Source organism: Podarcis melisellensis (assembly GCF_964234715.1).
Source record: "Podarcis melisellensis genome assembly, chromosome: 6".
Classification (NCBI taxonomy): Eukaryota; Metazoa; Chordata; class Lepidosauria; order Squamata; family Lacertidae; genus Podarcis; species Podarcis melisellensis.
In genome coordinates, this window is record NC_138538.1 from 60,132,582 (window position 1) to 60,156,388 (window position 23,807).

General features: G+C 44.8%; 1 protein-coding gene across 15 annotated transcripts in view; it reads right to left on the minus strand.

Annotated features, from left to right (window-relative positions):
• DOCK7 (dedicator of cytokinesis 7) overlaps window positions 1-23,807 on the minus strand; it is a 113,362-nt gene that overhangs the window by 23,463 nt on the left and 66,092 nt on the right. For 11 of the 15 annotated variants that reach the window (XM_081915683.1, XM_081915680.1, XM_081915673.1 and 8 more), the window contains exons 21-34: window positions 23,541-23,705; window positions 22,739-22,908; window positions 20,570-20,662; window positions 18,906-18,995; window positions 11,287-11,382; window positions 9,939-10,079; window positions 9,657-9,770; window positions 8,846-9,016; window positions 7,376-7,515; window positions 5,725-5,894; window positions 4,336-4,490; window positions 3,154-3,336; window positions 2,061-2,196; window positions 676-772 (exon numbers count right to left, since the gene is read on the minus strand). In XM_081915683.1, the coding sequence (XP_081771809.1) occupies window positions 676-772; window positions 2,061-2,196; window positions 3,154-3,336; window positions 4,336-4,490; window positions 5,725-5,894; window positions 7,376-7,515; window positions 8,846-9,016; window positions 9,657-9,770; window positions 9,939-10,079; window positions 11,287-11,382; window positions 18,906-18,995; window positions 20,570-20,662; window positions 22,739-22,908; window positions 23,541-23,705 (1,921 nt within the window). The remainder of the gene's footprint in view (window positions 1-675; window positions 773-2,060; window positions 2,197-3,153; window positions 3,337-4,335; window positions 4,491-5,724; window positions 5,895-7,375; window positions 7,516-8,845; window positions 9,017-9,656; window positions 9,771-9,938; window positions 10,080-11,286; window positions 11,383-18,905; window positions 18,996-20,569; window positions 20,663-22,738; window positions 22,909-23,540; window positions 23,706-23,807) is intronic. The other 4 variants (XM_081915675.1, XM_081915674.1, XM_081915676.1 and 1 more) reach the window with 2 other exon arrangements.

Genomic DNA, 23,807 nt, shown 5'->3' on the forward strand with positions numbered 1-23,807 from the left:
TAATCAAAGTGATGGATTAGGGTAGGAGAGGAGTCAGCTTGGAGAACTCCAGAATGCTCTAATGGAGTAAGTGACCGATGGCACACATGCAATTACACCTAGTTACTCTTGGCTGCAACTTAAAGCATCCTATAGCCGTCTTATCAGTGCATTGGTCATCTTCCCTTACAGCACAATCCGATACAAGTCTAGTCAGGAGCAAGTCCCATTGAGTTTAATGACACTTACTACCAGGGAAGTGGGTGTAGGATTGCACCCTCCTTTTCTTTGAAATAAACAACGCACGTGTGTGATAGCACTATTCTTATGAGGTTAGTCCTATCTCAGTTCAGGTCCAGACCTGCTCATACTGTGAGGAGCAAGGCAGTCCCTATCTTGGCCAACTGGCCATTTCAGCGTTAAAATGTTTGGGTACCAGGCAGAGGGCCTTCTTGGTTGTGGCGCCAGCCCTGTAGAACGCCCTCCCACCAGATGTCAAAGAGAAAAATAACTACCAAACTTTTAGAAGACATCTGAAGGCAGCCCTGTTTAGGGAAGCTTTTAATGTTTAATAGGTTATTGTATTTTAGTGTTCTGTTGGAAGCCGCCCAGAGTGGCTGGGGAAACCCAGCCAGATGGGTGGGGTATAAATAATAAATTATTATTATATTATTATTTTGGGTAAGGTAGCATTACTTGTCAAGTTTTTCCGTGTTCTGTCGCCAGTGAGTCATATCCTTTCTCCATCTCAGGTTCTCTTGACTTCCAAAGGCACTCCCGGAAGGACTTCTTTCTGCCAAGCAAAGGTTTTAAAAAATTGCTTTTAACTTTTTTATCTTTGACTGCTGCGTTTGACGAATTAAATGAGGTATCATGACTACACCCTTCGCACACAATGAATGGTTAACCTCACATTAAATGATTATTGCACTTTAAAATTAATTATCATCAGTGTTAACTAATCCTTTCAATACAAAATGAACCAGCTTCCAAGCAAACGTGTGAGTAAATCAACACTATCTACCAAAACAAGAGAAGGAAACCTTTTTCAACTGAAGGGCCACATTCCTTCATAAACACCCTTCCAGGGGCCACACACCAGGGGTGGACCAGGGGCCTGAGAAAAAAGGGAGCTGGACAACAGATGTAACATTTCCCTTTGTACAGTAGGCTACATTTCAGTCACACGCACACAAAATGTGGAGGAGAGACACTGGTTTTACACATACACAATTCCATCCAAATACAGTGGTGCCTTAGGTTACATATGCTTCAGGTTACAGACTCCGCTAACCCAGAAATATTACCTCAGGTTAAGAACTTTGCTTTAGGATGAGAACAGAAATAGTGCTCCGGCAGCACGGCGGCAGCAGGAGGCCCTATTAGCTAAAGTGGTGCTTCAGGTTTCAGGTTAAGAACGGACCTCTGGAACGAATTAAGTACTTAACCCGAGGTACCACTGTAGTAAAAGGAACCATCAAAATGCAAGGACACGCAAAGAAGTGCGGAGTACGGTCAGTGAGAGCCAGGGTCCTGAATGGGGCATCACCTGGAGGGAGCCTTTAGGACCAAATGTACAGGTTTGAAGAGCTATATTTGGCCCTCGAGTCTGAGGTTCCCCACCTTTGTACTATAATATCTCATTAACACTATCAGGATAGTTTACTATTCATAAATTCAAGGCTAGCTCGGTATCAAGGAATGCCACATCGCTGACTCCAGAGGGCTCCACTGCAGAGGGCCCAGTACAACCAATGTTTCCCCTGCCCTGTCAGAGTAAAGGACTGCTGGCATGGGGCAGCTTTCATGAAAAGCGGACTGAATCACTGCTCCTATACAGGACTCAGTTGGAGGCCGACCGCTGCTGAAGCAACATCCAAGCTCTGCCTCTTTCTGGCATTCAGCCTGAGCCTGCACAAGGCAGATTTGCTTTGCTTGGCCTGCCTTCTCACTGCAGAGGTCAATGCTTGCAGGAGGACTGCGGCCGCTCTCCCTGTCCATCACACAGAGCTGCCTTAGCACAGTGCATGAAGGGGGCCTCCCATTTCAGCCCCTTCTGTCAGGGGAAAGCGTCAACTTACCCAGCTGTCCCCTGCTTCGCCGTACCATTTCTTGCCTCGCCCCGATGCTGCCAAGTATAGCTTCTTCAAGTTTGGCTCTCATGTCTTTTGATTTCTTAAATGTCAGGCTGTTCATTCTTTCAAACACTTTCTTACCCTGAACAGTTCACAAGAAAGAGAATAGAACATAAAACAAGTCAGCCCTTTTTAAAAACAAAGAAAGCCCATTATAATTTAATACAGAAATAAAGCAAATTATTTAGGCAGCTTCCTATATCTAACACAGAATTTGCAGTATCCACAAATTCTACTTCTAATCTTTCTTTTGGGGGAAGCTAAGACAGTTAAACTTGCTACAAAGTGGTATATATTTCTAGCATTCAGGGCTTCTTTTTCAGTTGGAACTTGCCGGAACTCAGTTCCGGCACTTCTCAGGTGGGACGCCACTGTCATTCTAAAAGAATGAGGGAAGCATTCATGGTAAGTTCCGGTACCTTGTTTTCCCAGGAAAAATAGCACTGGTAGTGTTGAATCATCCTACGTTTGCTTTCTTGTCTATCCTTGGCTAACTAGAGAATTGTGAATCATGGAGAAATGGGAATCAATCAGTTGTTCCTTCAGCAAAGCGGAGAAAGACCCTTCCCAGCAAACAGGGAGGAGATGGTACTAACTCAATGGCTCTCAAGAATGTTCAGTGGGTACAATCCCAACCAAGGACTGTATGCTGAGCAAAGCAGGGCAAAGACTCTAGAAGCTCAAAAACTGGAATTCAGTTTCCCTTTCTGATGGGAATTTGGTTTGGTGGAGACTTAAAGGGTGAGAAACACGAAGGAAACATTATTAGAAGATCCACTTTTAACTGAGTAATGGTTGTGTGGTTCTGAATTCAGCGGCAACCATTTTGTGTGAGGGTGCTGTTCCTGACCCCTGCGTATGTTGACAGAGCATGAATAAGCCAAACTTGCCCTGCCCCATGTTTCGGCCGCTTCTAGGCTGGCAGCGATGAGCATGTGCATGATCACGCATCAATCGGACACATGTAAACTGCTTTATGCCTGTACTGCTTCACTTCTCTGAAAAGCGTGTGAGCATAATTGTCTCGCTGCTACTATACCTTGTATTCGAAGCAAGAAACACAGAGGTAGAGCAAATCCAGTAAACGATTAAGCTGCAGCACAGAAAGGTCCGTGAACCATTTTTGTAGGACACTTTCATCAGCGTTCTTCAGGACCCACAAAAGGCAGATGAGAAGGTTCCGACTTGACTCGGCTGAAAATGTTGAATGTTGCCTATTTGTCTGAATACACAGGAATAACCAGTTAGAATCAGGACCACTTCTTCTGTTTGGAATATTACTCAACCAGCTACTCTTCTGTTCTTCTGGAAGGAGTTTGGTTGAATTTATTTTAATTATTAATTATTATTATTTGTATGTTTTATTGTGCTTTAAATATTCTATGGGACAGCCATGTTATAGAAATAATAACATTATTGTAATTATTACACTGGTTTTAAGTACATGGATCACTGTGAACTATATATCACTTCAATTCTATCTATCTACATCTATCTATCTATCATCTATCTATCTATCTATCTATCTATCTATCTATCTATCTATCTATCTATCTATCTATCTATCCATCCATCTATCATCTATCTATCATCTATCTATCATCTATCTATCTATCTATCTATCTATCTATCTATCTATCTATCTATCTATCTATCATTTGCTTTCTTGAGAAATATATTTAAAAATGGAATAGAAATCCATTTAAAATTAATTAATTAAATAGTTTAGGTAGTTTGCTACATTTTAACCATTGCTTCACACTGCTATCCTGAAGTGATTTGAAATAATGAAGTATAAAACACACATTTTTTAAAAAATAAAATGCTAAGCCATCTAAAGGAGCACACAATATCCACACAGGATAGACATCAGTAGGCACCAAAATACTCAAACTGATTGAACAGACCTAATGCAAGTCCTCTGAATTTTAACTAAAAATACATCCCCCCCAATGTGTTTCACAATGGAGAAGCAAGGTTTTAAATCTTGATGTGCAGCCAAAGAGTTTATTATTACACCACTATCTCCCAGGAACAGAGATAATTTTGCTGCAGCGCAATCTATCTGTCACCTCCTCCCACCCACCCTCTATGTTCCAAGAGAGAGTAGTGCCATCTGTTCTGTGATCAGGACTGCCACCCACTCTTGCTGCCTTACAAACACAGGACATGCACATTTGTCTGTTCACAGGCGTTCTAGAGGAAAAACACTTCTCTATACCGATGATGTTAGGAGAAAACTGCTGGGACGGGTGAGTTGCGGGACGGAGGTTCCTGCAATAGCCATGGCAACTGTCTGGCTTATCATGCTTCCACCCTCGCTCTCATAGTCCTCCACTGCTGTGCAGCTTGGCCGCCCACGCTGGTTGTGGTTTTCTGTAGAGAAACAAGCAATTCCCAATGAATCACCACTGCAACAAGGTTATCCCACTCAGCTACCACCCTCCCAAATGTTTCCCTTAAGTATTGTTGAACTTGGAGGCTAAGCAGTAATAACGCCTTTCACACTGGACTGCAAGTGAGCAAGTAAAGCTATGTTCAAGGTACACTCATAAGTTATCTGGATGAAAGTGTAGCATTGCCTCTTTCCCTGGGTTTAGAATACCAATCATGCAAACAGTTTGTCAATAGAAACATATGAACCTGCCTCCTTCTATGCAGTCCAGCACTGTAGGTTTGTTGTCAGGAGTTGGCATCGTAGGGCAGCTGCCATTCTAGCTGGTGCCCCACTGTGACCCCTAGAGATCCCTAGTTCTCCTCCTCTTCCTCGTTGTTGTTGCCTGTTCCCTGGCCTCCTCAGGCATGCCAACAGTAACAAGAACAAGGAGAAGGAAAACTATACTCCTGGACTATGGTACAAACTGGGCCCAGAGATCTAAGGTAAATGGACAGGGAATGGACACACTGGCAGGAAAGTGGACTTCTTGCTCAAGGGCCTTTCAAAATCTGGGACCAACACCAATTCCATACAGAAAATTTGTAAAGTTAGATGTGCTTAGCTTAAACAGCAGAACTGTATCTTGCATTTCAAGGCTGTTAAAATACTGGTGTACAGACAAACCCAACATTTCAGTCAGTGAGCCCACTCAATTATCATCTTGTATGAGGCCCACTATCCACTAAATTTCTTTTTCAGCAAGGCTTGGAGGGGATCTGATTAATTGGCCCAGATCTGACTGCATCTGCCATTAAAGCTCAATTGCTGTGGGTTTTATTTTTGTTGTGCTTTATTATTGATGTGACTGTATTCCAACTTGACATTACATTTAGATGAAAAGGGGTGTGTGTGTGTGTGTGTGTGTGTGTGTGTGTGTGTGTTAGAAATAAAATAAGTAAGAACTCAACATGAGATAGCAACAGGTCAGTGGAGAAGACATTGGCACACATTCTGCTCTGTGTAGCTTTGGGACTATGTGCAAAATTTAATCGCTGATGCAAATTTCCTGAAGATTTAAGCACTCATTTCCTGGATGTCACTGAGGAATCCCTTGGTTTGTTTTTAAGTTATTTGTTCAAGTGAAAGACAGAACTCAGGGAGCAGCACAACATGTCTGGCAGTTAATCTGCCATTTTTCTTAATGCAAAAGGGGGGAAAAAGCATATGAAATACCTGTGAAATCATACAGCTGGGGCACACTCTCCATGATCACACCAATCAGAGGCAGGTACAGTGTAGCCACCCGGGCCTTTACCTGTGGGTCAGAGTACCGTGGGTCGGAGTCATGGCTGGACAGCAAGTTGTGTACCATGTTGATGACTTTCTTATGCAATCCAAACAAACTGTTAAGATATGAGTAGGGTTGGAAGGATTAGTTAATAGTTTTAGAGCAGATAAGACTTGGTAAACACACACCTACACCAATACACTTACACCAACACGCTTACGCTTACTGATACTGCTTTTGTCTGTGTGTGCAGTGTGTCTTACAGTTGCACCCCTGTATTAAAAGATGCCAGTGTTTTGTCACCTGCAGTGAAGTGGTAAATGAATCATGGTCATGGAGCTGGCAATTTCATGGCCCCTGGTTTAACCACTGAAACAGGATTTGTTGATATGCAAACCCTTTAACATTAGCCAAGTGGCCCTCAAACATGGATTTAGCTCCCACCACCTTTGCAGGAGCTAAAGGTGTGAACCAGTTTTACAGATGCTTCTCTCCTGTCTCCACACAGATCAATGGAGCAAATGCTTTTCAGTCAACCAGCATAGTGAAAGTAATGGGTCAATAAGCAGAAGGACGACCAATGGTGGTTCTCCCAAAGCCCAGTCAATGGGAGCAGGGGTTGCTTATAGATGCCTCTACTTTTCCTTTTTCTCCTGCCGGCTATATACTTGGTTGCTATGGCTCCCTTACCACTTCCTGCCTCTTTGCTCCATTTTGTAAATTTCTTATCAGACTTCTGCATCTTTGCCTTAGTTGCTGCATCCAGAGTCCCTGGTGGCCACCATAACTTGTGATGATCCGGAAGTGTGGCTTGCAACCTAAATATCCACGTGCTGAAGACTACACACATGCAAAGAGGTGCTTTTATTTACAAGGCACTACAACAGGCTGCTTGGGGAATCAGAAACCACATTAAAAACACAGACCTTCTATTTGCCAGATGGGGTTATCTATAACATAAATGTAAGCCAATTACAGAGTTGCAAATCTGCCTGCAGATTTGAGGGCAGGGACCACACACCCCTTTGTAGCTGGGGTTAACGGAAACGGTCAGATTTTTAATAACCCGCATGAACACAATTAGTTTCAAAGAGGAAATTAGTGTCCAGGTCTATGGCAATCAAATCTTAATACTACTACGCTTTGGCTGTGATCCAGAGCTCCATGCACCAATAGGGTTCTCATTGACTCTATGGGTTGTAACCTGCTGAAATTAATAAACCTAAATTAGCCATGTCCATCAGCTTCAGTGGGTCTATGCTCAGTAGAACTAGCACTGAATTCAATCTTGTGGTAGATGGAACACCATGAAAGTGACTATGTTTATGGAGAAGCCTACACTCTCACCCTGTATATACATGGCTGCCCATAATACTGATATAAAAAGGCTGCTCTGGTAGGAAAGATCTTTGGATAGCAATCAAAGCAGAGGTGCTGAGCTGGAGAGCGGCTGGGACTTGAGGAAGAACCTGTTTCCTTTCTTTTCCCTCTAATATCACATTTGAACACAGCCCTGCCTAAGGCAGAATTCTGCTTGTGAAACATTAGATCTTCTTTGAATTATTCCATCCCGCCCAGAATAATTGTAAAACTCACCCTTCTGCATCAGGATCCAAAATGACAGTCAGCTCAGTAAGCACCAGGCCTGACAAGTAGTGCTGCTGGCGGAAAGGCACGGACAGTTCAAACATATTTGCAATCTTCTGGTCTTGGACATTCGTTGAGAAACCAGAACTCTGTTATGGAAACAAACACCAACCTTTGTTAAGTTTTATTGTATGTATTTCAGACTGCAACATATAGACTGCACTGTCCTCCGGACAGGTTACATTTTACTAACAGACCATTTGGGTAATCCTATAAATGTGGCTGGAGCAACTGTAAACAAGAGTCTTGTATAACAAACTTAAGACTTTTATTTACAGAACTCCGAAAGACTCCACATACACTCTGCTAAGCTCTCACAAACACTGCTCTCTATTTTTCTGTATTTCCAGTAAGTGAAGCCAGAATTTTCCCAATTCATGAGCTACACCTCTGAATATAGAATCACATCCCTATGATAAAGTTTTTTCCATCCTCCTCCTCCTCCTCCTCAAAACTTAAATACAAAGTCAAGGAGCATGAAATATACAAGCAGTACACACAGTTATGCACAACTTAAATTATCTTCATATACATATAGTATACCTGCTGTGAGTTATGTTTTACTGCTCCAATAATGTGCAATATTAAAATGTGCAATATAGATTTGCTTTCCATTCACCTTATTTAATTTGTATGCAACAGGTATGCTTGGTCATGAATTGCATGCGGTTCACATTCTTTCAAAAATTGGAATTATCTAAGCTCTACAGCATTTTGCATAGAGCATTTATGCTGTAACAACCACATGAGACAAATTCCCTCCATTTTGTGTAAAAAACAAACAAACAATAATTGTTTTTAAGTGCAAGCCTTATAATAAGAGTAAATCAGTCTTCTTATTCTTACCCAATAGTTGATCTCAACAGGACACAACAACCACAAGTGGAAAAAGGTTGAAAAAGGTTTTCTGAAAAGGCTCTTAATTATTGTGGTGGACAGTGACCTTAGGATGCTTGGTGAGTGCTATACCATCTAGTCCTCTGCCATTCAACTTGGCTGGCTTTATCCAGTAAAGCTAGAGGTGCTATGCTCAAAATGGTGCTTGCCTTTCCCTAGGAGATTCTCTGTTCTCCTGGTTGTCCAGCACCCATATAATTCAAAGCAGGCTTCCTCAAACTCGGCCCTCCAGATGTTTTTGGCCTACAACTCCCATGATCCCTAGCTAGCAGGACCAGTGGTCAGGGATGATGGGAATCGTTGTCTCAAAACATCTAGAGGGCCGAGTTTGAGGAAGCCTGATTTAAAGCACTTTCCTCAGCGAGTCTGCATGCTGATTATACAAATGAGCACCAAAGGACAACCTACATTCAAAGCAGAACAGTACTTGGAAAAGGTACCCCATTCTACAAGTGCTGCCACCACACACTGGGTTGTTCTTCCCACAAGGCAAGCAATGTCTTTTCTAGGCACCCTGCTCACCTGAGATGTTGCGGAAGACACGGAAGGTGACGGGGATGCTGGGGGTGTCAACAGGCTGCATGGTAAATTCAGAGTAACGTAGTGTTCATGGCTGCAGATGATGCGGAGGAAATCCAACCTCAAGGACACAAGGGTGCTCGGGTTGGGCAAGGAATAAAGCTTGGATGCCACCTTGTAAACACGGGGAAAGCACAGTTGAAGAGTTACAGGCCACAAGAAGCCACTGCCGCACAGAAATTAAAGCTACAATTAATCCTGCATGTGGCTGCTACACTGACTGACAGCAGCCGCCAGGACCACATAACATGTCCTAAAAGACCTACATTGGCTCCCAGTATGTTTCTGAGCACAATTCAAAGTGTTGGTGCTGACTTTTAAAGCCCTAAACGGCCTTGGCCCAGTATACCTGAAGGAGCATCTCCACCCGCATCGTTCAGCCCAGACACTGAGGTCCAGCTCCAAGGGCCTTTTGGTGGTTCCTTCACTGAGAGAAGTGAAACTACAGGGAACCAGACAGAAGGTATTTTGGTAGTTGCACCACCCACTCTGTGGAATGCCCTCCCATCAGATGTCAAACTGGCTCAGTGCCCTGGCTTCCCCTGAAACTGCCATGGAACCAGCCTCAAATTGACAACTGAAAGTGAAGCTCCTGTCACTCCACCAGTCATGCACTTACGAATTCTGCTTCACAGATGAACCTTCCTTCTGCTCCTATTCTCCTCCTTTCCCCTTCCCTGCTGCAGTTTCCAAAGATTCTCTGCTTTCACCTCACGCCAACCCATCCCCACCTGTTTTTATCCGGAGACTTTACCTGTTTGTAGTACACCTTAGTAAGGCTGAAGACAAATCCTCTGTCCATAACAGTGAGCAGATCGTTTAGGAAGAAGGCTAAGCTAGTGTTGAGCCTTTCAATCATTTCAGCATCCTACATTGGGGTGGGGCAGAAGGGAATGAAAGGAAAGGAACAGAGATAAACACTGAGGCTTCATGCTAAGACCCTCATCCAAGAATCTGTCTTGCATCATCTGGAAGTTATCGTTCAGTATCAGCGGTTAAAATTTTGACAAGAGCACTGCTGAACTTCTTCCATTACCTTCTGAAACCGGGAGACTATATCACTGGCAATTGTGCTGACCAGAGCAGCTATGTCATCCATGAAGCGCTCCGGAAAACGATTCTTCCTTGGAGCATCGAGTTTGTCAGCAAAATACAAATGATGCACCATACTTTTTACCTGGAGGGAACATATATTATAAGTTGCAGTCAGTTGCAAGGGGAGAGAGTGGAGAGAAAAAAAAAATCAGCCATGGATAGATAGCACTGTGATTTGATGCCTTTCTTTAACACAAACCAGTCACAACAATAGCTACAGATCCATCCTGTTTAGTGAGGGGCAGAATTTTCACCTCTAAACATTTCCTGGTGTTTCAAGTGGGGCAAAATACATCCGGTCCTCTCCTTTCAAATTTATTTTTTTTGTGTGTGCCTGCTCCCAGCCTAAGCTGCTGCTTCTTCTGAGCTATGCTTTCCCTTTTTATTTCTTCTTAAAATTACACAGTAAGTAGGGCCAAAGCTCAATGGTACAGCATCTGATTTGCATGCAGAAGGTCCCAGGTTCAATCCCCAGTATCCCCAGGTAGGGTTTGGTATGTACCAAGTCTGGAATCCTGGAGAACTGCTGCCAGTCAGTGTTTGCAGTACTGAGCTAGGTAGACCAAAGGTCTGACTAAGTATAAGATGAGCTTCCTACATGGTAAGGTCAAAGCCCCACAGAGCCAACCAGAAGATCTGTTCCCTGCCTTGCCACAATGCAAGAGTGAGCAATGAAACTGGTGCTGGATCCAAATTTTGCAGGGCCCTTGAATAAGAGGTTTTCAGTGGTATCTCCTTCCTGAGTGGTCTTTCTTCTCACCACCACCATCACTGCTCCCCATTCACCCCTTCTCTCACTCTGGGCCCACTGAACCACTGGCCAGAAGGAAGATGAAGGCTCATGGCACTGCCCACTCAGGGGGAAACAAGTGAACATAAGCAGATAGTAAATAACAGGGCTGGGCAATAGGCCCCCTCCTGAAATGGAGTCCTTGGCGGCACCCAACCATGCTGACCACCAGCACCTTGAACGAAATGACTGCAGCACAGAAGGCCAAGTAATGGAGCATTCTCACAGCTGCCTTCGCAATGGGGATGCCCCCACAAACATTTCTCTCCACTCTTCTGAGCCCCTTCTCATCACTGAGGAGACTCTGCAAAACTGTTTTTGAGAAGCCGTCTGCCACCCTCCCTCCTCCAAGCTCCTGTCTCATCTCTAATTCACACTACCTAGTGGAATTATTCAAGGGCATTTCAAGCGTTACACTAGCACAAGCACCTGGGAAATCAGTGGAATTAAGGTGAAACAGAAGAGAGAGAAAATGAAGCAGATTTCCTTGTTCTCTTACCATAAGCTCGAAGAAGAACCACGCTTGCTGGAGAGCTGCCTCCCGTACACTCCCACTGCAGACAACCCACTGTAAGGCCAGTTCTTCATGAAAAAGCTAGCCAGATTCAAATTCACATTCGGTATCAGTTGCATGATAATTTTCAAACACACAATCCATTAAAAAAAACCCCACAACAGTAACAATGGACACACAGGGTTGGTGTGGACATAATACTAAAACATTATTAGACTTAAGAGAATAAGTCCAGCTTCCCTTAGCTCATATGATCCCTCTCTTCTTCCCCAATGCAGATATCTAGAGGAATCTGGAAGCTTTTGATTCTGTTTTTTTATTATTATAATTAAGCAAAGCTTGTTGAGTCATTCAAACATGGATGAACTGTTGTGATGGGACGATGAGCTGCTTGTGCGTAAAATGCAAGTCCCTCAGAGTTTGATCAGGTTTTCAAACCTCTGCCTGTGACGGAGCCCCTCCAGCATGGCTGCGTCAATCACTAGTAGAGTCCGAAAGTGGCTGCTTTCGGAATCGTTTCCAACATAAAAGCTCTTTAACGGAAACACGTCGTCTGGCCTCTCGGCGTGACAGTTTCCGGCGAGGTGTGGGTGTCCCTATAGGAGGTCCTGAGACCTCCCCACTGTTTTCGCTGGAAGCGTCTCTGAGCCATCCCTCCGACTCACTTTCCCTTGGAGTTCTTGCTCGCCCTCTACTGGTTCCCTCTTCCGCTGCTACTCCTCTCTCAACCTCAGTGAGCCTTTGCGCCCCCGGCGCTTTAGATGGCAGTTCCCTGACATCCACCTCCCCTCCAGGGCCCCCTTCACCCCCTCCCGTCTCCTCCCCTACTGGCGGTGAGGAGGTAAAACCCCTGAAAGAACCTCCTTCGTCTTCCAACGTCGCGAACACTTCCCTCCACTTGTTGCTGTTCCTACTCTCTCGGTAATCTTCGTCATCGGAGTCCACTCCCTCTTCCAACTCCGACTCCGCGAACCCTTCCATTTCCTCTTCCTCATCGGTGGTGCCGAAATACTCCCTCCTAAACCTTGCTATCGGCTGAGGTTTCCTCGGGAACCTTTGGTGGAACGTTTCTGTTAAAACCTCGTCATTGACTTCCTCTGCATTCACCCAGGTGTTTTCTGACTCCGGTTCCCCTTCCCACGCCACCAAATACTCCACCTGATTTCCCTTCCACCTGGAATCGAGGATTTCCGCTACATGGTTGCGGCGTTCCCTCTCTTCCAAGGCTGGTCCCCTGACGTACTCCCCTTCACGTCCCCCCCTGTATGGTGACAGTAACAACCTGTGGAACACTGGGTGCAATTTCATGTGGTTGGGTAATCGGAGTTTGAAAGCTACCGGGTTGACCTGCTGAATGACCTCAAAGGGTCCCAATCTTCTGGGCCTCAATTTCTTACAACCCCCTTTGAACGGCAACCCTTGGGTTGACAACCACACTTGATCCCCCACCCTTATGGTTTCACCTTCCCTTCTGTTCTTGTCTGCCTGCTTCTTATATTGTGCCTTAGCCCTTTCTAAGTTGAGCTGGAGCTGATGATGGATCGCTTCCATCTCTTCTACAAAATGTTCAGCCGCTGGGACGCTCCATCTCTCCCCTCCTTCCCCTGGAAATGCCCTGGGGTGACACCCGTAATTAGCCAAAAAGGGACTCATCCCTGTGGACACATTCTCCGCATTATTGTAGGCAAATTCTGCCAACGCCAACTTTTCGACCCAATCGTTCTCTCTGTCATTGACATAACACCTCAGATATTGTTGAAGAATGCCATTTGCTCTTTCCGCCTGCCCGTTGGTTTCAGGGTGCCAGGCAGTTGAAAAATTGACTTCCACGTGCAGCAAGCTCATGAGCTTCCTCCAGAACCTGGAAGTAAATTGTTTGCCGCGATCTGAGATCACCCTCAAGGGAGCCCCGTGCAACCTAAAGATGTGTTCTACAAACAACTTCGCTGTTTCTTCCGCTGTGACTGCATGTGAGCATGCTACAAAGTGGCACATCTTAGTTAACAGGTCTACTACTACCATGATGGCTGTTTTCCCCTTGGACTTTGGCAGATCCGTCATAAAATCTATTGATATCGCTTCCCAAGGCCGTTCTGGTGTGGGTAATGGTTCTAATAACCCTGCCGGCGCCCTTCTTTCCCCTTTGGCTCGCTGACATTGGTCACACCCTCTTACATACTCCCTTACATCTTCCCTCACCTTAGGCCACCAAAATTCCCTGGTAACCAACCACATGGTCTTGTGTTGTCCAAAATGTCCCGCCGTGGGGCTATCATGCAACTGCTTGAGTACTCTCCCCCTCAATTCACCTTCGGGTATATACAGTGCCCCTTTGTAATACAATGCCCCATTTCTTTCCTCAAAACCTCCGGGGCTCTCGCCCTCCCCCCTGAGACCTCTGAGCTTATCCTGGGCGTATTCATCATTTTCCGTTTCCTCTACCAGTTCTCGTTGCCCCACCAGCGCCGCCCCACACACCCAGCGGTCCTCAGGGATGACATGTCTCTCTTCGATCACCCCTCCCCTTCCCAATACTCTGGTTTGCGTGAGAGCGCGTCCGCCCTGACGTTTTCTGGGCCTGGCACATAACAAATTTCAAAGTTGAATTTGGAGAATTCCTGTGCCCATCTCACTTGTCGTTGGTTGAGCACTCGAGCTGTTCTCCAATACTCTAAATTCTTGTGGTCGATGCACACTTGCACCTTGTGTTGTGCCCCAATTAATAAATGTCTCCACCTCCGGAATGCTTCGTGAATGGCAAGTAGTTCCCTGTCATACACCGTGTAATTCCTCTCGGATTTATTCAGCTTCCGCGAGAAGAAGGCACACGGTCTCCACTCCGACGCACTCCTCCCCGGTTGAAGAAGGACCGCCCCTACCGCCCGGTCGGATGCATCGGTTTCCACTCTCATGGGTCTTCGTAAATCCACATGCAGAAGTTGTTCTTCCGAGGTGAAAGCCCTTTTCAGTTCTTCAAAGGCTCGATCCGCCTCTACCGTCCAAACAAATTTCTTCTTGCTGCTGAGGCAGTCGGTGATGGGCGCCGTCAAGTGGGCAAAGTTCTTGATGAACTTCCGATAAAAGTTCCCAAACCCCAAGAATCTTTGCACGTCCTTCTTGGTCTTCGGTGTCTTCCATTCCAGTACCGCTTGGACCTTGCCTGGATCCATGGCCAATCCCTTGTCTGACAAGCGGTACCCCAGGAATTCCACCTCCTTGGTATGAAACTGGCACTTCTCCAGTTTCACCCACAGCTGGTTGGCTTGCAGCCTGCCCAACACTTCTCGAACGTCCCTCACATGCTGTTCCTCATCTTCCGAATACACCAACACGTCGTCTAAAAAGGCCACACAATTCTTGTAGAGCAAAGGTCCCAGAACGTGGTTTATAAAAGCTTGAAAACACGCGGAGCCCCCTTGTAGACCGAAGGGCATAACGAGGTATTCAAAGGCTCCCAAAGGGGTAAACATGGTGGTCTTCCATTCATCTCCCTTCCTTATGCGTATCAGATTGTACGCCCCCCGCAGGTCCAGCTTTGTAAAAATCTTTCCCTTCCTTACTCTGGTCAAAATGTCATCAATTCGGGGCATAGGGAAAGCCAGGGGCTCCGACACTGCATTGAGGGCCCTAAAGTCACACACCAGTCTCGGTTTGTCTGTGTTCTTTTTGTCCACAAAAAACACTGGGCTGCCCCCCACCGCTCGGGACTCTCTGATGAAACCTCGCTTCAGGTTTTTGTCAATGAACTCCCTCAGCTCCTGCATCTCCCTGTCTGACATGGCGTACAGCTTGCCTACTGGGAGTTGGGCCCCAGGGAGTAGGTTGATTTGACAGTCAAAGGGTCTATGCGGTGGCAGTTTGTCTGCTTCCCTTTCGCTGAATACGTTGCTCAGATCTGCGTATTGCGGGGGCACCTTCCCTTTGTCCATTACTTCCATCCCGGCTAGGGTGACTCTGTCTCCTCCCGAAACCTTCCCCTCCTTGCAGTGTTCTAGGCAATGCGCTGACCCAAAGGAGACCACCCTCTGATGCCAGCCCACTAGCGGATCGTGTAGCGCCAGCCAGCTCATCCCCAAAATGATGGGCGCTCCTCCCAGGATGGCCACATTAAACGCTATCTGTTCGGTGTGCCTTGCCACCCTCATTATCATCGGGACAGTCTGTTGGCTAACTTCTCCCCCCAACAGCTCTCTGCCGTCAATCGTAGTCACCTGCAAGGGGTTACTTAAAGGGATGGTCTGTATCTGGTGCTCAGCTGCAAACTCCTTACTCATGAAATTACAGGAGCTGCCTGAATCCAAAAGCGCCTTGATCTTTAGTGGGTGTCCGTTTGGCAGTTCTAGTAACACCTCTATCACTAAAGCGGGTCTGGGAGGTTCCGGCATGGGCACTTTCACTGCTCTTTGGCCTGGCTGCTGTGCCCCGACGGTGGCAGCCAGGCGTTGGCTTTTACTTGCTCCTTGCCTTCCTCTTCCTTTCCCCCAACAGCTCCTGCCATCCCTTGCCATTCCTTTCTTTGTCGGCAGACTCTGGCAAAGTGCCCTGGCTGTTGGCAGAGATAACATCTCTTGGCGCTCCTTCCCTCCTTCTTCCGCCCTTCACTGGGATTTGAAACTGCGCGCGCCCGCGCTGTTCCAACTTCCATCGGCTCTGCCGGCGGGAAAGGTGGCTCTGGAATGTCTGGAATGCGGAACTCCCTCCAACGGTCTCCTTTCCCTTCCCGCTTTTCCAAAGCCCTCGCCTCCTGGCGCGCTCCTATGCACAGCGCAGATTTGGTTAACTGATCCATAGACTCCGCCCTGGGCCCCCGGGAAAGCTCATCTTTGACGGTTGAAGAAAGCCCCTCTTCGAAAAGCATTTGGATGGGCTCCGCCGATAGGTCCCACCCCAATTTATGAATCAGCATAGTAAACTCAGTCCAGTACTCACGGACAGATCTGCTTCCTTGCTGGCAAGCCATTAACTGCCTTCGCACCACCCCCTGCTCAATATCGCTGGAAAACATCAGGTCCATGGCACGAAAAAACTTCCTCGTGTCCTTTAGGATCTCATTATTCGCTGCCATCAGGGGTCTAACCCAATCCTTCGCCCCGGATTCGAGATGGCCAATCACAAAAGCCACTCGCGATTCCTCGTCGGGGAAGTCATCAAACTGCAAGTTTAGAGCGTATTGCATCTCTGTTCTAAAGGCATGATAGTTCCTGGGATCCCCCCCGAATTTCTGCACCAATCCTGGCACCTTTCTGGCGAGCGGGGTGGTTTTCTCCTTTCCCTTTTCTGCATCCTGAGCCCTCCTCTCCTCAAGCCTCGCCGTTTGCAGCGCCAACTGGATCTCCAACGCCCTGTACCTTTCTTCCAGGCTTGGACCCCCTCCAGCTGCTCCTGCTCCTCCGGTTCCGGCTGGGTTGCTCATGATGCTTCTCCCTGCACAAGCTGGCTTTCGGTGACTTTCGGATTGCTGTGATGGGACGATGAGCTGCTTGTGCGTAAAATGCAAGTCCCTCAGAGTTTGATCAGGTTTTCAAACCTCTGCCTGTGACGGAGCCCCTCCAGCATGGCTGCGTCAATCACTAGTAGAATCCGAAAGTGGCCGCTTTCGGAATCGTTTCCAACATAAAAGCTCTTTAACGGAAACACGTCGTCTGGCCTCTCGGCGTGACAGTTTCCGGCGAGGTGTGGGTGTCCCTATAGGAGGTCCTGAGACCTCCCCACTGTTTTCGCTGGAAGCGTCTCTGAGCCATCCCTCCGACTCACTTTCCCTTGGAGTTCTTGCTCGCCCTCTACTGGTTCCCTCTTCCGCTGCTACTCCTCTCTCAACCTCAGTGAGCCTTTGCGCCCCCGGCGCTTTAGATGGCAGTTCCCTGACAACTGTGGTTAAGTCTTAACTATGGTGGATAGAAACAAATATGAAGTTGGCTTCTTTTCCCTAACCATAGTCAAGATTAACCAGTTTAAGGTTTGAATGATGTATTAAACTGTACTTAATCTAAAAAGTGGAAGCTTCTAGTCTCCTCTTCACAGGCATAGTGGAGAAGTGGCGAGTCCAGGGGGAGGCCAAGCTCATTCTCATAAAGCTAAATCATGGTTAAGCATTTATGTCCGAACACAGTCACAGTGAAGGATGAGAGTAAGCAAAACAACGAGTGTGAAGGGAACAGCAATGGTAAATGTGCTTTGATGAAATACTTGGGGAACAACATCAGACCACAGTGTGTACTGTGTGAGAGAAATATTTCACATCACCTTGGTCCAGAATTTTATTATCAGTGGGGTTTTTTAAAAAAAAAAATCACTCTCTTTCCCTCAAAATGCTTGCTTTAGTTTTAAACATTTTGCCTAGCCTTTTCGTAACAGAATCAAGAAAAGGAGAACCTCTAAGGTACACAGGATGATACTTTATCAAAGCAAATTATAATTTGCTCTGTGATTCTGGCAAAGATTATAAACATAAGGCATTAGGCTGAATAAATCATCATGAGCTTCTCTATTCTGGTTCGTGAATTGTTGCCTTCCCTCTTGTTTTTCTTATATTGGCACCACAAAGGGGCATAACTGACAGCTAATTATGTAGGGATGTTTTGTTGTTTTGTTTCATTTTTAAAAATCAGGCTTTCATAAGGAAGTAGTTCATTCCTAAGCCTGGGGGAGGTGAGAGGGACACTGCTAGAGTGAACATAATCATGCTATCACAGTTGCTTCTGACAACATGCTCCTCTCTCTCATTTTGATCTTACCGGAGGGGCATAAGACAGAACAGCAGAGGTTGACTGGCCACTTGACATGTATGATTTAGTTGAGATTCCTGCATTGCAGGGAGTTGGACTAGATGACCCTCAGGGTCCCCTTCCAATTCTACAATTCTGTTATTCTATGGAACCATGAGGCCCCTGCAATATTAGAACAAACACTTCCCTCAGCGGTGTTAAAAAATGCAATTTATGCTTTGGCATGTGGGTAGAGTGCTGCTGAAACTAAATGTAAGATACAGTTCTGAAGCACAAACAGCCTCCCGGAGGAAGATAGGAGGCAGAGGGAAACAGTTCATCCCTGGAAGGTACTTGACAGGAAGGAGCTCCTGTTTGTTCCTCCCCTACCTTCCGTTGCAGTAGGTGGAAAAGACCTGCTTGGGGAGGTTCCTAGCAGGATAAAAGTTTAGCAGTGCTATTATCTCTTCCCCCCACTTGGAAGAAGTAAAGAATGAATGGGAAGGATGATGGAAAAGATGGCAGGAGTTTTTTCTGGCTCTTATTTATTCGCTCCAAAACTTGTGAAAAACCAAGACAGAAAATGGCCAGTGGGAGCCACTGCAGAGACCACATTTCTTGTGCATCTGCTTAAATCTTTGTACAATTATTGATAAAATTGTTTAAAATTGGAGAGGGGAACTCTTTTGAAACCATAAGTAAAACTTCTGAAACATTTTATGACAGCCTGAAGCCCTGGTTTTTAACTGAGCAACCTTGGCTCTAAGCTGACTCAGCGCTCTCAAAATCAAGACACAAAGGCAGGGAACCCACTAAAGTGTGATGGCTTTAATGGTTTATAATGACTTAACACTTCCCTGCCTTCCATACAATGTTTAAATTGTCTTCACTAAAATCTACCTTTTTAGTTGGCAACCGTCCTGTTAATGTTTGTAAGAAACTTGACGTCTCTGTGTGCGAAGACATACGATTACAACTTCGGTCTGTAGCCTACAGAGTGGGAAATGAATGAATGAATGACAGCACATTAAAGTTGGTTGCGGGTGACATTTGCAGTTCGGGGGCTACGCACATCAACAAAGTAAACAGAAACATCCAGGTATCAAATTCTTTTGTGCATCTCGTCAAATAAAGGCCCAGTCCGGACAATCATTTGAGGAATCATAAGACAAGATTTATGAAGCTGGGAATGAGTGCAGGGGCCAAGCACCCTTCCCTTCCACCTCCATCCAATTTGGGCATGGAAACCATTCCACACTGTGGAATTCTGGCTTAATGTTCATTAACAAATCAGGAACTAAGTCAGGATGTGATCTAATCCCAGCTTATTTTCCTTGTTTGTTAACCGACATTAAGACACTGTTCCTCGGTTTTGATACAAAAACCAGGATCTTTACACCAAAGCTGTCATGCAGCATGAGAAGGAGAGGGGAGAGTAGAGGAGCTTGACCCTGACTTCATAAGCCATAGCTTACAAAGTCTCAAATGCAATTCGTTTAGCGAAACATCTGCAGGGTTTAGGGCTCAGGCTTCTTTAAAAGCAAGTGCAAAGTTTTTGCATAAAGATATGTATTGTTGCAAAGCATGAAACTGGTGTGTAGCAGCATTATATTCTGTTGACATGTATATTAAGAAAACAGTATACTTTAAGATATCAGCGCCATTCCTTCCAGCTTAAACAAATGTGGGGTTCTTACCTCTAAAGTATAATCCAATACCAATGGTTATTGCACTAAACGTGACTTTTTGATTCTTAAATCTGGTTTTAATTTTGATGGCTTTTTGACTAGAACAATGTTCATTTCTATCAGATTTGTTTGGGTTTGGAAAAAATGTTGTTTTGCTTTTGTAGATAAAGCTGAGAGGTATGTTCAACTGACTTCAACCCATTCATATGTTGCTACAAATAGCCAATAAATCAATAATCATGCAGTGTTAAGAAGCAAGCAGCTAAGGTTATAGTGTCAAGACCTATAAGGTTATAGTGTCAAGACTCCAAATATTTCATACTTTGCAACAAAGGTATCTCACCCCACAGTATCCAAATGTTATTAGCTGAGATTAAGATCTAACATATACAACAATGTGGTTTTAATTGCAGTCACCTATTCACATGACAAAAGGAGGAGGGATGGATGAGGAAGAAAAATGCATTATGAAAATGGTAAAAAGGAAAAGTGGCATGTTACCAAAACAACAACAACAACTTATATTTGGGCGAGGGGATACTTTGTACATGTTTCCATTAGGAATATGTGTCACCTAACATTGAGAACTTTTGTAGAGGTAGATTATAAAGAAAGGGGGAAGGAAATTAAATTATATAGCATCATCATTTCACAAACCCAGAAACAACTGAAACACAAAGCGAGGACAAACAGTGGTGGCAAGTGGGTGGTTTTTCATGCAGTGTGGCGGTGGTGGGGGTGAGGAATGAGGACATGGAACTCTTCAAAATAGATAAAAGGCAAGTCAAGGAGACCACAGTGTAAACTTGGGAGGATAAGATGTTCTATAAGGTAATATTAGCCAAGGCAAGAAGAAAGCTCTAATGTAGACACCACCTGTGTAGTCTCTGCACTTGGACTGGGGTTGGATCCCCATGGGGCAGCTTTTGGAGCACCAGTGTTTACCCAGGAATTGGAGCGGTCTAAGCCCTGGGCATATAACAGAAAGCAGCAGGGAAAGGAAAGAAATGTTACATGTCGCATGCCACACAGTACAGGAAAACACAGAGAAAATCAATTCCTTCAAAGAAACCCAGAGTGTATTCCATACAATTAGTACTGTTAAAACTAACTACGTTTTAGTCCAACGGGTTATTTCTCTCATTTCCTCATCACACACGCGCTCACATGCTTAAAAGATGGATGTCTTCAATAAAGGGCATCTTATCAAATTTCCCTATTTTTTATTAATTTTTAAAAATATATAAGAAAAACACTCTCATAAATATGTGTATGATGCTGTAACGATAGGCCCAGATCCAAATAAAGTCAGTCACACTGAAATTAGTGGAACTTATAAATGAGTTGCAGTTAAACTTGTCTTATAAATTTCAATGAGATTTAAGAGCAGCTAATTTTGCCTGAATTTGGGTCATTGATTACATCTTAAAGAAACCATTTTTGTGGGTTTTTAAACAAATACAAGAACCATTAAACATTTATCCAGCAGTACATCTAATGGTGTTTGTTCTAGCCATTGACTTTAGACATAAACTTACATATTCAATGTTCAAACATATTACTTTAACATAACCTCTCCACTGAGACTATTGAGCGGTTGGTGTAACAAGGATTTTATCTTATTACTTCAAAGAAAGTAGCCTCATCAGGCCTCTCTTCACCAGCTCAGACTAATGAAACCTGTCCACATACATTTCTGGGCACACAAAAATTGATATCTGCACACAGATGCACCCAAATTGCTGTTTCAAAAGTTTCCTAGTCTCCAGTAAATTGCTACAGCCATCCTGTTGGCATTTTATACTTGGAGCAAAGGTCCCTGAACCAAACATTGGCAGATAAATAATGAATAAACAATCCAGGTCTCAGAGTCAAAATTTATAAACCATGGAGCAATATGAAAGCACTCTTAGGAGTTTAGAAACTCGCAGTAAATAAAGTTCAACAAGCTGGGGCAAGAACAGTCCTGCAATCAAAATTTCTGTAAGAAGCAGTTTGTGGTTGGTTGGTGTTCCACCTGCCTTTTAAAAATCCATTGGCCAGTCTGAGTGCCAATCATGTCCTTGTATTGTATTCCTCCTTCCGCTCCCCCAGCTCCCACCTCACACTCCCTCACCCCCTGGGTGTAGGGCAGGAACTGGAATAATCCAATCCATAATTTGGACCCAATCTATATTTTTTTTCTAAAGCAAAACAGGATTTCAGAAGCATAGCAAAAAGCCCCAAATCAGGTTTTGGTCGGGGAAAGAAATCATGACACTTCCAAAGCAAAATTGAGGGTTTCCACTGATTTTGATGTGCCCAGAGTTTTACAATATCTCTGCCAGGCTGTCGCATTACTCCTTCCAGCTTATTAAAAAGCAGAATATGTTTCTGTAAGAAAGCTTCTATCCATTTTTATTGCCAAATTACTCAAGGCCAGGCAGCTCACATAAAACTTATCATATCCAAGGTAAATTCCATGTGCACATCACTCCCTCAGGCATTTCACAAAAAGGTCAAGGTGGTTTAATTAGCAAGACCATCAAATGGATACTTAAATATTCTGAGCTCTCCCAGTCAAAGCCTTTAATGTTTAATAAGAACAACACGTGTCACTTTTTGGGGTGAAATGGTTTTTTTTTAATCATTCAAAAATTATTAAATTCCTTGGTGCTTCCATTTCCATCTTGCCCTTTTATACAAACGGGGCGATGACTTAAAAAAATAAAGTGCCTTCGATTGATTTTTCATGTAACTGGGTGTAAAACGCTTTTAAAGTGGCTCATAAAATAATTTGGACCGAAAGGAAAAAGTAAAGGTCAGAACTTCACAATAAAAGAGTCTGCTCTTTCGTTGCCTTTGTCCTTGTACAGGTAGAGCACCTTGAAAAGTAACCTGCTAACGACTGCAAACACCCTTTGAGCGCTGCCTTCCTGAACAAGCAAGGACATTGGGGCACATTTTAAAGTACAAGCTGCATCCAATTTAGGGCGGATAACTACCTGAATAGGGTTTAGGAATTAAAAATATTGGGCTATCATCATCAGCTAAGTGCAATCCTACCTTACTCCCGATGATTGATCGGACTTCATCATCAGGCGAGGTTGGAGTGCCAGAGATATCTGGGTTGCTGTTGCTAAGGCTCCTGGAGCGATTCAAGTTTAGGCTTGCTGGTCTGACAGCAGAACGAGCCATGGTGGCGTAATGGACTGATCCTCCCAAGCCACCTGAACCTAAAACAATGAAGCACAATATAACTCAACAAGGTGGCATGAGGTGGAATATCGTATACCAAACCAACACTAGTTCCACTTCAAGTACCAGTCACTTCCACAGCTTCCTCAATGGCACTGTTGGCAGATCCTTTGGGTTCAAGTCATCCTTTGTGTTGCCTTCACTTCCCATCGGTCTCTGAAAATGATTGCCTTTGAAGCTTTCAAAGGAGGCACTGGAAGCCCCAGCTGGTCTGGAATTCATGCAGTGCCTTCATCAAGATGCCTGCACTTACTCAGTGGTGAGGAAAAGAGCCTGAACAGATGAGCCTTGATTCAACAAACCACAAGGGAAGGGAGATCTTTTGACACCCCCCATTCCAGCTGAAGCTGCTTGTATCCCATAGAAATATGTTCCTTGAGGTTGTGGGACCACTCAGCATGGGTGGACAGGAGATGGGGAGCAACCATGTGGAGGTAGAAACTGGGAAGCATTAGGGACTCTGGTGCATCGAAGCGATGGTTGTGTGTTAACTAACTCACATGTTCTCTTGCAAAAACTAGGCTCAGTCTCTGACAAACCCCAAGACAACTAACACCTGGAAAAGCATGTCCAGCAGTTCCAACCTTTACCTCCCAAAAAGAGAACCTACCTGAAGATGGGGAATTGGGAGAGGTGTTTGGCAAGCGAAAAACGTAATAAATATATGAGGTGAGGAGGTTGTTTCTGCCATGCTGGTCTTGGTTTCCTTCAAGGTTTTTGTGGAGTCTGTTTACAATAGAGGCCATGGCTTCAAAAGACGCTTGACCCAGATTTACTAAAAATAAATAAATCAAGCAGTTCAACATTTATCAATATAGGTAACCTCACTATCACAACAGCTTTTTTTTTTTTAAGCTAAGCCCACATTCATTTCTCA